This window comes from Chelon labrosus, assembly GCF_963514085.1.
Source record: "Chelon labrosus genome assembly, chromosome: 10".
NCBI classification, from domain to species: Eukaryota; Metazoa; Chordata; class Actinopteri; order Mugiliformes; family Mugilidae; genus Chelon; species Chelon labrosus.
Window position 1 is genome coordinate 29,398,429 of NC_140360.1, and position 16,934 is coordinate 29,415,362.

The window sequence follows — 16,934 nt, forward strand, 5'->3', positions numbered from 1 at the left end:
CACAGCCACCCTCTTCAACATCATAAAACATCTTATAATTTGTTTTACAATAATTAGTATGAGTTCTGACTTTGTATCAGCTATCATGAGCATATTTATCAGTCTCTCTCAGCTCACGTTAACACATTTCTCTGCTTCTTTCTCCATTCCAGGCTTAGATTCTGTACCTCTACAGTTTGCCCCCCAGTTAGACCACCTGTCTCCTGGAGGCGCCCAGGCCCACAAGCCCCTGAGCAGAACACGCTCAGAACCCCTACCACAGAGCACCCGAGCCCTTCACACACATCTGCTCCAGCAACAGCACAACACACAACTACTGGAGAGGCTCAAACAGCAGACTCACCTGGGCAAGGTATGAATAAAATATCATCTCGTATTTATAAAAAATACTAATAAATGTATTTCTGTGCTGGCCTTTTGAGTTCAAACGCTTTTTGGTAGTTCTGGTCCTCCACAGATATGAAGCGCTTTCTTAAGACTACTGAGGCTTCTTGCAACAATTGTCTATCTCACTTCAAAACAAGAAACAAAATGCTAAATTGTATGCCAAGCTCTTCCAACTGACTTACACTTTAATGCGCTGGTTCTACCTTCACCTAAATGTGGAAACTTGAATGTTTTTTTTTTTTTTTACTCTCCAATAAAACTTGCACTGTATCTGTATATACAGCTCATGTCTAAGTCTAGCGAGAAGCCCAGACTACATCAGATCCCTTCTGAGGACATGGACTCAGAGGACGGCGGTGGGACGTCACCCACGGAGTCAACCTATCACAGCAGACTGAGGGCAGAGTCACTGAGAGAGGCGGAGCCAGCAGTATCCAAGACCCATGAGGAGCAAATCAACCTGCAGCATGCACTCATTCTCAATCAGGTTTAGAAACATACTATACTAAAACTCCTGTTCTTCATCAACAGTCCTGTAGATGGCGGTCTAACCATCACACTGGCATGATTCTCGTTGCCGTAAAATAAAGTGATTATTTCATCATAATATGATGTTAAGGTGCATACACTGTAAGCTGAGCTATTACTCTTTCAGAGATATTGTTTGCCACTTAATTAGGACTCAGTCTGTGTTAGAAGGTGCAACAAGATAACTTCTGGATCTTCCTGATACTGACAGATGCAGATTGTTCTTCACTGTCAAGTCACATGGGCCAAATAATAATCTCAGATTTTATTGGCATTAGTAAATTATGCGAGTTCCTGTACTTTTAATCAGAAGGATATACAGCTGCATACCATATGTGTAGCAATGGGACCGAAGGTTTCTGTTCTACACTTAGTTCTCTAACACTTAACTTTATTTAACAGCAATTTCATATTTACATTGAATTATATTTGAATTGACCATGTTCCATGTGTATCACTCCATCTAGTCGTTGCTGTGGGAACAGCAGAAACAGCTGCAGCAGCTGCATCGACAAATGGAGACCCTAGCAGTACCCATGATTCGGGGCAGCAGCAGCGGTGGGGTTGGTGGTACTGGTTTGGGTATCCATCACCGTCCCCTGTCACGAACACAATCATCCCCAGCTTCCACCTCTCTCACCTTGCCTGAGAAATCGCTGAGCTTGGCTACACAGGACACCACCAGCAAACCCCGCTTCACCACTGGTGAGTGAGACATCTTAGAATAAGTGTTTTAACATTTTTTCAAATGCAGGGTATCTCAGAGGCTAAGAGATTAAGACACTGACCGCACAACTACGGCTCCCCCAGTTTGAATCAAGCCAGTCTCACATGCATATAATCGCTGTCCCCCAATATGTCCCAGTCCAGATAAGTTACAGGTGTCCACTGGTTGCACTCCAGCAACTCATGGACCATTCCAGCACATAATATCCCATGAAACCACAAGTTGTGGCTTATTTCTGATGTCTAGATTAAACAAAGGAGATAATACTGATTTTTGGGTGGAGCTTGTTGAGATGTTTCTCTCTGCTTTATCTCTTCTGCTTTTGTTGCATTTATATTAAGATAAGATAAGATAAGATGCTCCTTTAATTTATCCCACAGTGGGTAAATTTGCAACAGTGCAATATAGTTTAAGGACAGTGCACAGTGATATTAATACTCTCACCTCATTGTCGCAGAGAATATGATTAAATGTAAGAATGTCACTGTTGCCCCATTTATAGGTGTCCAAGAAGTGACAGGGTCTTGGTTACGAGTTTTAGATTTAAGAACTCCCCCAACTACCACAAATATTGTATATAACAGGTTTTCTGGTATAACTGGAGTCATCTGTAACAGTACTCTTTTGGTATCAAATTATGCAAGTTGTCCATTTACTTTCTGTTTTATGTATGTGTTTGCAGGCCTAGTGTATGATTCTCAAATGCTAAAACACCAGTGTACATGTGGGGATAACAGCAGCCACCCAGAGCACGCTGGGAGGATACAGAGCATCTGGTCACGACTACAGGAGAGAGGCCTGAGGGGACAGTGTGAGGTACGAGGCACACACACCTGCTGAGCTAGTCTTTTATTTGTAATGTTGTCTTGTAGGTGTGGATTTTCTTCAACACTGGCTGCGAGTACATGGGCAGTAGTATTCTAATAATATTAGGAATAATCATTACAAAAATCTCAACCTCATTAAGAACATACTGACCCCATACAAAGGAATTTTCAGATTGAGAGAGATGGTGCAGATCTTTAATTATCTGTTGAGTAGGTAAATATTAATATTATTATTTGATGTAACTGTTTTTTTGTGTGTGCCCCATGGGTAATAAAGAACAGAAAAGTGGTGGTAATAAAACAATAGGTTGTTGAAACAAGTGTCTGAAAAGATTAACAAAACAGCTTAAAACATGGGTTTATCTTGGTCATCTTCTATTTTTAAATTATTTCAGTGTTGTCAATAAAGTTGGAAAACAGACTCCATCTTGAACTAGAACCACTTTGCACAGTTAAAAGAAAAATCTGTGCCATCTTAAACACATGCTATATCTTATCAGATCATTTTATTTAGTGTACAGTAAACAGTATAGCATACTATGTCTATGCCCACATAAACATAGTAGGTACAGTAGGTATGCATTGCCTACAATATCTGTTAAACATGAGAACATCATATGAAAGTATACATTCTATGTCACACAGAGTATTCGTGGTCGTAAAGCCACTCTGGAGGAGCTGCAGTCCGTCCATACAGAGCGCCATGTACTGCTATATGGCACCAATCCACTCAACAGACTCAAACTGGATAACCGCAAGCTGGCCGGTATGTTATGCTTCAACCGGATTCTTAGTCTAAAAGTGTTTTCTTAACTCTGAGCCGGGGCGGCACAGTGGCGTGGTGTTTGACAATCATGCCTCACAGCAAGGAGGTTCTGGGTTTGAATCCATCGGCCGACTGGGGCCTTTCTTTGTGGAGTTTGCATGTTCTCCCTGTGTCTGCGTGGCTTCTCTCCCAACTACTCCGGCTTTGTCCCACCGTCCAAAGACATGCTCATTAGGTTAATTGGTGATTCTAAATTGGCCGTAGTGAGTGTGAATGGTTGTCTGTCTCTCTGTTAGCCCTGTAACCTGTCGCAGGGTGTACCCCGCCTCTTGCCCAATGACAGCCAAGAACCTCCAGAATAAATAATTCTGAGCCACACTGTGTGATTCGATAGTAATCTTTCTTCATACTTACTATGAAGGAAGGTCAAAAACAAACTCCAGATTTTCAGATATCATTAGTGCATAAATACATTTGACAGTATTTTAGTATTTGAATTATGGTATTTATGTAAAAAACTTCAAGAGTTCAAGGAATTGTAGACCTCATAGCACAGCATTACTAACAAATATAAAAATATAAATTTATGTTTTAATAGATGCATGGATACAAAATCATGTTTTGTCTTTTCCAGGAATCCTTTCTCAAAGGATGTTTGTGATGTTACCATGTGGAGGTGTGGGGGTAAGAGCCAACACACACGATTCTCCAAAGCCCCTAATGAAAGCTTCACGATGTGCTGCTGTTGAAAGATGGTATTGTTTTATAGAAAAGCAACCAAGACGAGTGAAAGAAAAGTACAAGAATGACGGTATATAAAAGCAGGATATTAGAGAAGAAAAGAACGCTGGGTTTCCAATGCTAAGATTTGCCTGACAGTCCGTGTCTGACCATGACAAGTCAGACTAATGAGAACAGCATGCCCATGACCAGGGATGAAAGAAATGCCTCGGATTTCATTGTCCAAGCCAGATGGGCAGTTTGTGAACAAATAGGAGAGAAAAAAAACAGAACCGAATGGAAAATTATTGGCAAATATGGATCTGGATTGAAATAGTAAATTTAAAGTGACATTTTTAATCCACATTTTTCTTCAGATACTATTTTGGAAATAGTCAAGATTAATTCCACACTTCATAATAAATAGTTCTGCTCTGCACTGCCTTAGTGTGTTGAGATATATTTTTTAATTCTATTAATTTTGTTCAACAGGTTGATAACGACACCATCTGGAATGAGTCGCACACCTCCACAGCGTCACGCATGGCAGCAGGTAGTGTGGTGGAGTTGGCGTTCAGAGTGGCCAAAGGAGAGCTTAAGGTGAGAAACTAACCTCTGCTCAACTGTAGGTATGGCGCAGTGTCGAAGAGACAGATACAAGAGAGCCAGAAGTAATTCTGTCAACTTCCATATCCAAACTTTGGCCTCAATACTGTATATCAACCCATATCCCAACAAAGCACTAATAACTGAGTTTAGACTCAAAATAAAACTCATTCAAACCAAATAAACTGCAGAGATTAAGGGTTATTTAATTAAAGAATGAAATCTTCTTTACATCTATAACTAATACGTTTAAAAAAAAACATTTCTGTCAGTCAACTTCTAAATTAGGTTTTGAATGGAAAGATTGTTTAACAGTTAAAACTCATCACATTCAGCAAAACTCTGATTCATTTTGTTTTTCCTGTTCTGCACAGAACGGCTTTGCTGTGGTCAGACCGCCAGGGCATCACGCCGACCCGTCCAATCCAATGTAAGTGTGTGTGTGTGTGTGTGTGTGTGTGTGTGTGTGTGTTTGAGGCACATGCTGAGCCCAACCACTGTTCGTATTGAACTGTCGGCAGCTTCTCTGTAGAGGGGTATTTATGATAGCAAGAAATATGATAGCAAGAAATATGATAGCGAGAGGACAAGAGATAAATTATAGGAGTTTGTTTTCTTTTTGTATGTGTTTCTCATATTCTCATATATCCTGAGCCCAACCCTGTACAGCTACTGTATTGTTTCCCATTGTGGAAGAGGCTTTCAAAAATAAAGCCATTGATAGTTTTTTTATTCCATTAAGTAAATTCATGAATATATATAGTATTTATTATGGTCTTGGTCTGTCTGTGAAATGGACTGTTTGTGAGTGTAGTATTTTATGTATGTTCGTATTTTGTTCATTTTAATCCACCAGTGTGATGGACATTTGTAATTCTGTTGTATCAATCACATAACAATCATACAATCACAATAACTACTTTTCTGTTTTCATGCTAACTGCATGACAAAACAGACAAGTATTTGGTGTGACCACTGCCTGACTTAAAAACGGTGCCATTCTCCCTGGTACACAGAAGGTTTCTCCAAGGATCTTGGAGAACATGCCACAGAAGTGTTAGGTTGAGATCACACTTCTGTGGCACTGTAACCATCTGTTATAAGATTCTTTTTCCTTTTTATGCCTCCTTGCTGGTTACAGCCATGGTGAGGGTGTTATGTTTTGGGGTTGACGTAGATGCAATTTCTCAGCAATTGAGGGAATTTATTTATATGGGGGATAAATTTAGAATTTACCTGTCGAAGGTAACACAGGCCTTAACACAAGAATTTCACTAATTCTGACAAAATGTCATAAAATTGTCTATTGTTGAACTTTATATCGTTTAAAATGTCAAAGGTCAGAATCACATTGACATCACATGGTTCTGCAAAAAAACACTTTAATTAGTTTTCACTACATACTGTCATTTTCTATCTGTGTCTATCAGGGGTTTCTGTTACTTCAATTCAGTGGCCATCGCTGCCAAGCAACTCCAGCACAAGCTCAGCGTCAGCAAGATCCTCATCGTTGACTGGGTAAGACGTCTCATTAACTCAGGCCTGATGTTGCTACTGTGTTTCAACTGATGAAGAGCCACTGGGCGGTACCTGTAATACCCGTACATCTTTAGAGCATGTCTGCGCATTTGTTTCCTGTGCAATTCCTAATCACCTTCTTAACCTATCTTCCTTCATCCTTGTGGCTAGGACGTTCACCATGGTAATGGCACTCAGGACGTGTTTTACAGCGACCCCAGCGTTCTCTACATCTCGCTTCATCGCTATGATGACGGAAACTTCTTCCCTGGCAGTGGGTCACCAGCCGAGGTGAGAAACAGCCAGGACACGTTGTAACCCAGTTTGAAGTGATAGTATCACAAAGAGGAGGATACGATTCTAAATAATCTTTCGGGTTTAGGTTGGTTCTGGAGCTGGTGAGGGTTTCAATGTGAATGTGGCGTGGACAGGAGGACTGGATCCACCGATGGGAGATGCTGAGTACCTTGCTGCATTCAGGTACAATAAATTAAACATACAACGTAAGCTTACATCAAAAGAAAGATGGTGACAAATTGGGTTGAGATACGGTTACCACAAAGAACATGCCAGATGATTCACATCATTTTCACAGTCATGACAAGGGACCCCCTGTGACCTTCCATTCTCAACTCAGTTTTTATTTAACTTTTCACTCATCATATTTTGGTTTTGTGTTTCCTCTATAATGTTTAGTCGATTGTGCAGCTATGGTTTTTAAACTGAGTACGTTTTGTTCTTTCTTTTCCATCAAGGCTCAAGCATGAAAATGATCAAAATGTTGTGAGAATTACTAAAAATAGATACTTCTTCTGTTTTTATATGCTACGAAAGACCAACAGATACTAAAATTAGATATCAGTTTAATTTTCCGTAATTAGTTTATGTCAAGGACAAGAAATAGAGGACACAAAGCAGCAGATAAAAAGTGTACGTAACTCATTGTCCAAATAGTTTCTCCACCGTGTTCCACTTTTCATTGAACAGTATAAGAATATTCATCTGAGCAGTAATCAGGCAATTTCCCTCATTTCCTTTACACTGAGCCACAACAAACACACTCAAGTTGATCAGAGGCTCTGCTTCACATTGCCTCTGACGTACTTCTTGCGCAATTAATAATCCTTGTCATTTGGTGAGCATGTGTCTGGCGCTTGCTGTTTCCAATAACTTCAGATGTTTTACAGTAAACGATCTCCAGGTCTTGTGTTTGACAGATTGCGGACCGTTACTTCCTGCTGGTGGGTTGGATAATTGTCATTGGTGGGTGTTTAGCACCAATAAAGTTTCAGTTGTGTGGGCATGTTGGTCGTCTGGTGCATCCAGCCCCAAAGGAAACTGTGGCAACCGCATGGTTACTGGAAAAGGGAGACACTGGCTAAGTGGCAGACATGAGGTGGTGGGCAGGGGTGGAGGGGGGTGGGGGGCACATATACAAACAGTCATGAATATGTTTATACACAGTAGAAACACACTAAATATGGTGATGTGCTCATCAGCTGCGGTTCCTGTCATTACAGTTTACCTCCAATAATTCATACAATGATCGATTCTCATTCAATGACACAGATTTTCTTTTGATTAAAGTGGGGTGCATCCAGTACCTAGTGTTTTTGAGGTTAAACAGATCACTTTCACGGCACTGGCATGTCCAGTTTTGTAGACACTGCAATTAAATCAAAGCATAGAAGAGAAAATCTCTCTCTATTGCACTTCTGCGTGGTGGGTGACAAAAGTCCAAAAGGTCCATTATTCATATATTGTCTTGTTAACCACAAAATGCAGCTAATGGACAAAAATAATAATAAAAAAAAAGCATTTAGTGCAGTTTTGAGCCAGTCACAAAAGCATTATGAACATTATTTGTTACTTACAATCCCAAAAAAATTGTAAGCATGTTAACACAGAGGTAATGCTAGCTTCTATGTTACTTAAAATAATGGTGTATGTTTAGTTCAGATTTTTTCACTGACACAATCAACGCAGTCTTCAAAGCTATCAGATCTGGGGAAAGTTGGACCGCCTCAAGTTCAGTGGTTACACATTTATTGCATAATGCCAATCATATGGCTTTGTATTCAAAACTTTGTCTGCTCAGTTGTACAAAATAATGCTGATATTAAGATGTGACCAGATTCACAGATTCCAAGCGAATACTAACACACTAAAACTAACATTTACTTTGCAGTGAAACTGAATTTCTGCTTTGTGCGCGAATGCACAGAGAAATACCTTGAACAATATATCTTGTTTTTAAAAGACATTTCCTGTGGGAGCTGCTAATTATTAGTGATGCGGGCCAAGTAAACAAAAATGTGAAAAGTGAACATTTTGTCCTGGATTTTGGTCTGAGTTATCCTCAGACAATTCCGCGTTTGAATGAGAGAATGAGAGCTTTGATGGAATGCATTTTATGGGTTAGCATTTGTGAGTGGTGGCGCTTGCTTCGTTGCATTTCACCTTATCACCCACTCTCCCCCTTATTTTCCATCACCCCAGCCCTTACCACAACCGCACATACACATTCTCACCCGCTTCCTGTCCTCCCTTGATTGATCTTTAATAAGCGTCCCATCTTCTCCTCCACCCTCCTTCCTTCCCTCCGTCTTTCCATTAGTTTGCCTGTAGTTAATCTCTCTGGGGGGACCACAGCAGCTTTAATGGGTCTACAGGGGAGTTGGGTCGGGTTTTGCGGTTGTGTGTGCATGTGTGGGAATGAGCGACGAGTGCGTGTGCGCTCTCTTGAGCCTCATGTCCACATCATTATGATAATGTTCAGGCCTTTTTCATTATTTGGCAGATAAAAACCACAGTGATAACATAAGAAAACAATTTCCCCTGTGTTTGCATCTGTATGCATGTGAAAATTGTGTAATATTTGTCTTTGTGTTGCATATCTTTGTGTGCATGCTCATTCTGGAAGCTGTGTTTTATCTCTGCATGTCCTCATTTTTGTCTGTGAGGTCATGTTGTCCATCTGCATGCAGTCATGGCAGCAGTATGTGTTTGGATATGTGCATATGTGTGTGTATGAAGGGGAGGGAGGTCTCCAAAGTCCCTAGGCAGAATAATGAAGGTAAATGGATCCCAGATGGGCTGCTTTTCCTCCTTTCTCTGTGTTGTCAATGACGTGAGGAGAGTGACAAGCCTCTAATGGGAAACAGACTCACACGCTGCGGCTTTGAACTTCACCGACAGCAACAAGCCGCGCAGTTGAGCCTCTCTCCATCTTTTGTACCATTAACAACAATTGCATTAAGGAAATCGTCATGTGTTTGATGTACACAAACAACACTGTGCACGTTAGCTGACAAAACAATATGACTTTGTTGAGCAGATGAGTCTTACTCGAGACTCGTCAGCTTCTCCGAGAGGGAAACAATAGTCCTTTGTCAGCTCTGTCTGAGCTGCTGCTATCAGCCAAATCTTGGTTCCACTTGTCACGTTAATGACTTCTTTAGACTGGAACATAATCATTTGTCATCTCAGGGAGACTGCCCAGTTTGGAAATGCCCAGTTTGATTTGAAAACAGCCATATTTTTTGTGATAAATTAACCGTTAAATCAGCTGTTGTATGGGCAACAACTGGTTGTTAGTACATGACAATAGACTTTGTGTTGAAGCTTTTCTCAGGTCCAGAATGTATTTGTATGTACAGTTAAACATCTTAGTGATGTCTGACTGGTAATGTTGCTGGAGCAATGTAAACAACAGTTGCTTTTTTTTTTTTTTTTTACAGTGTTTTGAACAATTTAAATGTTGTTAGCTGTGTAAACGTCACTGCTATATGTCCGAAAGAATCAACGCTATTGTGTTGACTGTTAAAATCTGATCATCGATTTCATTGGTTATCTTGTGTATGCTTTCCTGTGACTGAATAAAGAAGTTGTTGGGTTTAGTAGGCTGTGCAGCAGACTGTTTCTGACAGCTTTAATTTTATTTGTAACAAAAGTAGCAGATCACACAAAACAATAGAAGAGCTATCGTTGCATGCACATGGCAAGACCACAGCAGATATTGTATTTGCATTACAGGTTAAAATGGAAAACGACATTACACCCTAACACTAGGGGTGGGACTTTAACGTGCTAATTACGATGAATTAATTACAAAAATATTAACACGTTAAAAAAATTAACGCATTTAATTGCAGTTTGCATTCCAAACCATGCAGAACTTTTGTCAGTGCACGAATTCCTGGTAACGGCTACCAAAATGGAGGAATCAGATGAAAGCACGTCGCTAGGACTGATGGAAGGAGATCAGTCATGGAAATGCATGTTACCAGACATTAAAAGAGCTCGAGTTTACAGTATTCATGCCTATTATTTCATTCAGCCGTCCACTAAAATCCATTTAAATTGAAAACTGTTGCTTTTTGGGGCAAATATTGTTATGCGATTAAAATGTGATAAATCGGGATTCATTAATTACAAGGCCTCTAATTAATTAGATCAATGTTTTTAATCGAGTTCCACCCCTAGTATCAACCTTTACTGAAAAGCAGTAGGAAGCAACAGAACTATCTCTTCACAGTGCCTAGAAGTTACAGTGGACTGTGTATATGTGTGTGTACCTGCAGGTCTGTGGTGATGCCCATTGCCCAGGAGTTCTCCCCAGATGTTGTTCTGGTGTCGGCTGGATTTGATGCTGCTGAGGGAAACCCAGCTCCTCTGGGAGGATACAAGGTCTCCGCAAAATGTAAGAACAGGTTTTTTTTTTTTAAAGTTCTTGTTCATAGCAAGAGATATTAAGAAGACCTTTTTATCATGTTGGTATCTGGAGATGTGAGTAGATTGATCTAATTAATTGGAGGCTTTGTAATTAAGGATGGGTTAGTAGATTATTACAGGTCCTGTCCAACATGGTGCGAAGAGCAGGCCTGTGCCTCCCTTCCTCACTGACATAATCAGAAGCATGAGCAACATGCTTGGGAGGATCTAAGCTATAAAACTATATTTGTTGTCATAGGATATTTGAATTTATACAAAAACTCGTTTTGGTAGTCTCACTGTAAGTGGTCTGGTGATTGCAGCTCACCTTCCAAGCTTTATTCTTCTAGGTTTTTGCATGCTTCCTACTTCATGTTAACATTTCTTTGTGTCACAGGTTTTGGCTTCCTGACCCGCCAGCTGATGTCTCTGGCAGGAGGCCGTCTGGTTTTGTCCCTCGAGGGAGGTCACGACCTTACTGCTATCTGTGACGCATCTGAAGCCTGTGTCAGTGCACTCTTGGGCATACAGGTGAGGCAGATGGGGGAGTGCCTACAGTTTATTCCATGCTGAAATTCTTTGCAGGGTTTGTGGACTATGAGGCAACAGAGCATTGACTGATTATACAACACTACCTTGTCTCAACAGAAAATATAAATAATTAAAAAGAATTATGGAAGATATTGTTTAGACTTTCTTAAATATTTTATATGATAGGTAGTTGGTAGTTGGTTCTGATAACAATATGTTTAGTGTTTAATGTATCTCTTCTGTCCCTTTGTAATCAAACATGTCTCTGTCCCTGTAGGACCCACTTTCAGAAGAGGTTCTTCTTCAGAAGCCCAATGCTAATGCAGTCCGCTCCTTGCAGGCTGTCATACAGATACAAAGTGAGTAGCACTAAAACTTAAAAGAATTTTTATTTATTTATTTTGTTAATTAGTTTTTTCAGTTAATCCATTAAACCAGAAGAACATATAAATTAGTTTGCTATTTGCATTATAATGTCAGTAACGTGTGTGTGTGCGTGTGTTGCAGGTCAGTACTGGCAGAGCGTGAAGGCCAGCAGTGGATCGGTGGGTCTGTCGTACCTGGCTGCTCAGAGTAGAGACAGTGAGGAAACAGATGCTGTTAATGCTTTGGCCTCGCTCTCTGTGGGAATCCATCCTAACAAGAGGTACAACACACACACATATTCATTAACACACATCAATTTTATTTTATTTATATAGTATCAATAGCAACCCCCAGAACAAGCACGAAAGCGACGTTGTTAAGGAAAAGCTCTCTTTTAACAGGAAGAAACCTTGAGCAGAACCCAGCTCATTTTGGGGGACTCATCTACTTCAGGAACTGAAATCACACTTTCACCGTTCTTATCTAACTCAGAGCTCTCCATTTTTCCCCCTTTCCCTCAGCCTTCCCGATGAGCCAATGGAGCACGATAGCGACTCCATGTAGGAGAATCCAAGCAAGGACTTCACAGAGCTCACTTTCAGGAACTGGCCCCCAGCTGTAGCCTCGGCTCTCCTGCGCTGTCACATGAACATGAACGGGACGTGTTTATAATTCCACTAAGGCCGACCCATTCGCCTTCTCCGCACACCAACCCACAACACACACAATGCTGAACCTCTACAGACATGCCGTTACGAGCACCTCAATGCTGGTATCCACTGGGCTGACGCCAGCAGCACTACCTGCAGCTGAGAAACCTTCTGAAACCTCACCATAGAGCAATACAAGTTGACTTTAATATATGTCTGCTGACTGACATCGGACTGTGTGTGGGTGCGTGTGTGTTCAGAGGACTAGTGCCACAGCGCTGTGACCACAAACCTTTTAAGAACTGACTATGGAGCTCTACTCTGATTCTTCTTGAAGCACTATGTACCAGCAGCTGTTTTGTTGCCTTAACTTTGCCTTAACATAAAGACTGACGTCAGGTTTCAAAGGAGGACACTGTGGATTATAAATACTGTTCTCTCCTGCCACATTGCTTCCCATTTCAAGTTGAAGCAAATGCCGACCAAACTGGATGCACAACGATGCAGAATGAACCTACTGTATGACATCAGGTAAAAAGCATACAAGCTTATTCAACAAGAAGAAGTGGCCACATCATAAAGAATAAAGAAGAACGAATATGAAAAAAGACAAAAGACAAAAAGGTTGTCTGTTTCAATGATGTCATTACATGCATTTTAACCACTAAAAGAAGACAACAAAGAACTCAAGGAAAATAGAGAACATGACAAAATGCGCAACTGTGGTTTTGTTGAAACAACAAAAAAAAAGGACAATTGTCCTTTGCTGTTTTATTGCACTGTTCATTCCATAATGTGAACCATAACAAATTCCAGAGCTCTGGGAAAGAAAAAAACAAACAAACAATTCCTCTGTAAATTATTTAATAGTTTTTTTTTTTTCTTTTTGAAGATTTGGATGAAAATGGTGTTTGCGATATTTTTCCCACTCTTCTTCTGACATGTCTTATGAAATCTCTGACTCACTCTATTGACACCTAATAGTCACAATACCGTAGAGGAAGAGGCAAGATTTTAAGAGCAATATTATTTTCCACTGCTGTGTCTTAGATTTACACACATATACAGACCTACACACACTTACAAAGCAATGAACTGTTGACATACCACTAGTATTGAATACTGTATATTATTGTTTGAATTTGAGATGAAATGAGTGTTCATTCCACCATAGCACCACTGAGGACCATTGTATTGTTTTCTAGCAGCAATACTGTTAATGCACTTAATGGACATCACCCAAAGAAAACTGCCTTAAAATAGCCTGCACTTGGTATGGAAGCAACACAAGGGACCAGTATGAATACTGCTCTTACAGTGAGTGTGTATTTAAAAGACAATATTTGAACCTGTGGATTTAGGTGACCATCACATATGCAGTCTTTTGTATACTGTTTGATTTGTTGATGAGTACAGTGACCTGGCCTGGTCTGAATGTTTTGCTCATTCTCTATCAGTCTAAATGAGGAAACTAATGCATTTTGTGTGTTGTTGGGAAGTGTTTTTTTCATTCAAGACTCTTCTCTGTAAAACTTCTTAGTGGTGACTCTTCTTGTCATACAATCAGTCTAGACGACGCCAAGCTACAAGATCACATCAGTCTGTCATCTAGCTGATATTTGTAGTAGAGATAATGTTGATTCTTCATTTGAAGATTTTTTTTTTTTTTTTTTATCACCGCCCTGCTACATGGGCACATAAGGGCTCTGCATTCCAAAAAAAAAGTGTTTCTTAGTTTGGAGGTTATTATGTCGTCTTTGTTTGTGCATACTAGGTTCGACCAGTACTAATGTTTTTTAGAAAACAACTTCAGATGGATGAGTCTAATTTGTGGCCAATCTTTTACCATCAAGAAATGAAATTCTAATTTGACTATTTGACCAGTTTGGCTGAAAGCTTTCCTCTGAGTTTTCACATATATTGTTGGATTCATTTAACCAGCAAAATCTACTCTTGTGGTTTTGACGCATTTGGCGATTTGTACGTGGATTGAATTGGTCTGTTTCAATCAGACCATGTCTGCCCAGCCTCAGAGCTTACCTTAAACAAAAAGTAGTAGATACCAAAGGAAGAATTTGCCTTTGCAGAGGTCCCACTGTTGTTTCAGCCCTGCTTTATACTGGCAGGAATTATTGAGGACATGTTGCATGGAGGGTTGCTCTGTTATGAGTGTAACTGTATGTCTTTCTTGTGTTGTTTATAGTATTCTTAGTATCAAGTGACAGCATCAAACAATATGCTGTGTCAGTCTTATGCAGCATGCCCAGCAGATGCATGTGGTGTCTATGAAGTAAATGTTGTCTGATGTGTTAGTGAGTGGATGTGTGAGAGTAAGGGTGTTGCTGATTGTGTGTGCACTAGTACATATGTACATTTCTGTCATGTGTTTTGTGCATTCATTTGCAAGTGTTTAAGCGATTGTGTGTCCGTTGAATACTGTAAATGACCTCTCCTGTATTATATTCCCAGTGACTGTTCTGTTATGTAGAGGCCAGTATTGCCTCAGCTCTTAATTCCCTTTATTACTGATGTAATTTGTACCTTCTTCTTAAAGAAAGACACTGTAAATAGAAACTCCAAGACCAAAATACACATCACACATGTGCCTTGATGCATTCAGTAGTATGTGTATTGGTAACTCTTAACTAACTGGACTTACAGTAGCTCTGTATCTCTAAACATGACATTGAAATCTCTGATTCATGCTGTTCTTTATTATTTACTTGTATGTGTTATTTTTCTTTCATATTTCTTACCATGTGTATGTATAGAAAGATTGTCTATTTTGTACTTTTTGTCTTTTCCTCTTGATTAAAAAAAAAGTAATTTCCAGTATAAGCCCATTCCTGTCTGGCCTTTTTAATGAAACATAATATGGTGTAACAACAATATCCACAATGCCGTTGTTCCATTTCCTTTCCAATATATTTGAAAGAGGCAAAGGGAATTCATATATTTTCCGAATATTGCTAAAAAAATATTTCACATGATCAAAATGCTTCGATGGAATTTCAGCACACTGAAAGGACCATTGTGTAGGAATTTTTGACATCTAGTGGTGAAATTGTAAAGAAATAGGCTCGTTTAGAGACAGTTCTTGGTTTGTCTGGTCTGGGTCACTGTGACAAAAATGAAAACTGTCTGAAAAGGTGGACCCACTCCCTAAAGCACGTATTCTAAATGTCACGTAGTCTAAATCACAGTAAAAGCCACAAAGTAAAGAAATTGTCAGCAAGATGCAGTTACTTATGTTGTCGTCTGTTTAAAAATTAGCTGAAACAAACACTTATGACTGGTTGATGCTCCACAGCATCATTTATCATTTGTAGCTTGTATCCTCCAGTGAAAATGACCATAGCTAATTGCTGTACCACTTTTTAATTTTAAGATTTTGATAGCTTATTATTTTGCCAGTTCTGTAGGGGATACAGTGAAATTGTTTGTTCGAATAATTTTAGCTTACACTCGAGAAACGGAGTAAAGATTTCACACTATTACGTGTCTCTGCAGACTCACTGGCCTTACAGTGGCAGAGCAAGTGTCTTTGGCTGTTGCATGGGCTTAATTACCATAATGTGACACATTTAAAAGTGTGGATAAAAGGCGTGGCTAAAGAGGTAGAAGACACTATCTTCAGCAGCAGCAGAAGAGCACTGTGTGTTTTTGCCTTTTTTCAGTGCAATCTTGCAATTATAATTTCATATAATTTAAAATAAAATAATAATTAAAATAATTTAAAAAAATGACTATAAACAGGGTAATAACAAGTCACTTTGTCCATAGTAGCAAGCTAATTTGGTAATTCATTCTAGTTTACATCACTCTTCATCAAGTATAGTATAATTTTAAGCCATTACAAATTACACAGAAACTGATCATTTTAAAATGAATTTAGCTGAACAGGATGGCTAGCAATAACTGAAAATTATTTCAAACAAGAAAAAATAAATAAATGAAATAAATGTGGCACTGATCTCAGCTCTGACATCTCGAAGTGATCAGCCAAAAACCTGGGCGCAAGCAACAAGCAAATTGCTTGTGTTAACTAAAATGGTATTTTATCAATGAGTCGATGTCATATCACTTCACTGAACACATCAAAGAAGAAACTTTAGCTGGACTGATGTTTGGCAAAGAGAAAGCATTACAGAAATATTTTCAGAATTTTGGTAATTTTGGTCTGAAATCGAGCACATGGTTAAATTGCCTTTTGCCATGCTTCCCTGTCAGTTATGTTGCATAAGTTGTGTCAAGACAACATTACACCATTCTCACAGTATTTCTGCTCAGTGCTCATTTGTATAAACTACAAATAATCTGCCATAATTCAACCTGAACAGAGGTGCAGTCAAAATAATCTGAACCACATGCGTGTGAGCAGGATTTTTTTTTTCTCAGATTTGCTTAAAATTACACAAGCCATTATTTAGAGCATGTGATAGTGGTACACATCAATATCTACATATGCCTGTTCTTTTGTTCTGTTAACTCACAGAGACTCTATCCTACACTGCTGCTAATATCGTTAACAATCTCATGTTGTTAATTTAAAAAAATAAATAAATACAGGAATGTAACTGAGTACATTTACTAAA

At 39.4% G+C, this 16,934-nt stretch overlaps 1 protein-coding gene across 2 annotated transcripts in view; it reads left to right on the forward strand.

Annotated features, from left to right (window-relative positions):
• The window catches only part of hdac7a (histone deacetylase 7a), a 52,863-nt gene extending 36,950 nt beyond the window's left edge, over positions 1-15,913 (forward strand). For both annotated transcript variants that reach the window (XM_084553782.1, XM_084553781.1), the window contains 16 exons: positions 153-352; positions 671-874; positions 1,383-1,620; positions 2,325-2,458; positions 3,115-3,235; positions 3,870-3,919; positions 4,448-4,555; positions 4,936-4,991; positions 5,992-6,079; positions 6,251-6,370; positions 6,462-6,559; positions 10,663-10,781; positions 11,190-11,323; positions 11,601-11,682; positions 11,831-11,969; positions 12,211-15,913. In XM_084553782.1, the coding sequence (XP_084409908.1) occupies positions 153-352; positions 671-874; positions 1,383-1,620; positions 2,325-2,458; positions 3,115-3,235; positions 3,870-3,919; positions 4,448-4,555; positions 4,936-4,991; positions 5,992-6,079; positions 6,251-6,370; positions 6,462-6,559; positions 10,663-10,781; positions 11,190-11,323; positions 11,601-11,682; positions 11,831-11,969; positions 12,211-12,253 (1,934 nt within the window). In that variant the 3' untranslated portion in view covers positions 12,254-15,913. The remainder of the gene's footprint in view (positions 1-152; positions 353-670; positions 875-1,382; positions 1,621-2,324; positions 2,459-3,114; positions 3,236-3,869; positions 3,920-4,447; positions 4,556-4,935; positions 4,992-5,991; positions 6,080-6,250; positions 6,371-6,461; positions 6,560-10,662; positions 10,782-11,189; positions 11,324-11,600; positions 11,683-11,830; positions 11,970-12,210) is intronic.
• The last annotated feature ends 1,021 nt before the right edge of the window (positions 15,914-16,934 follow it).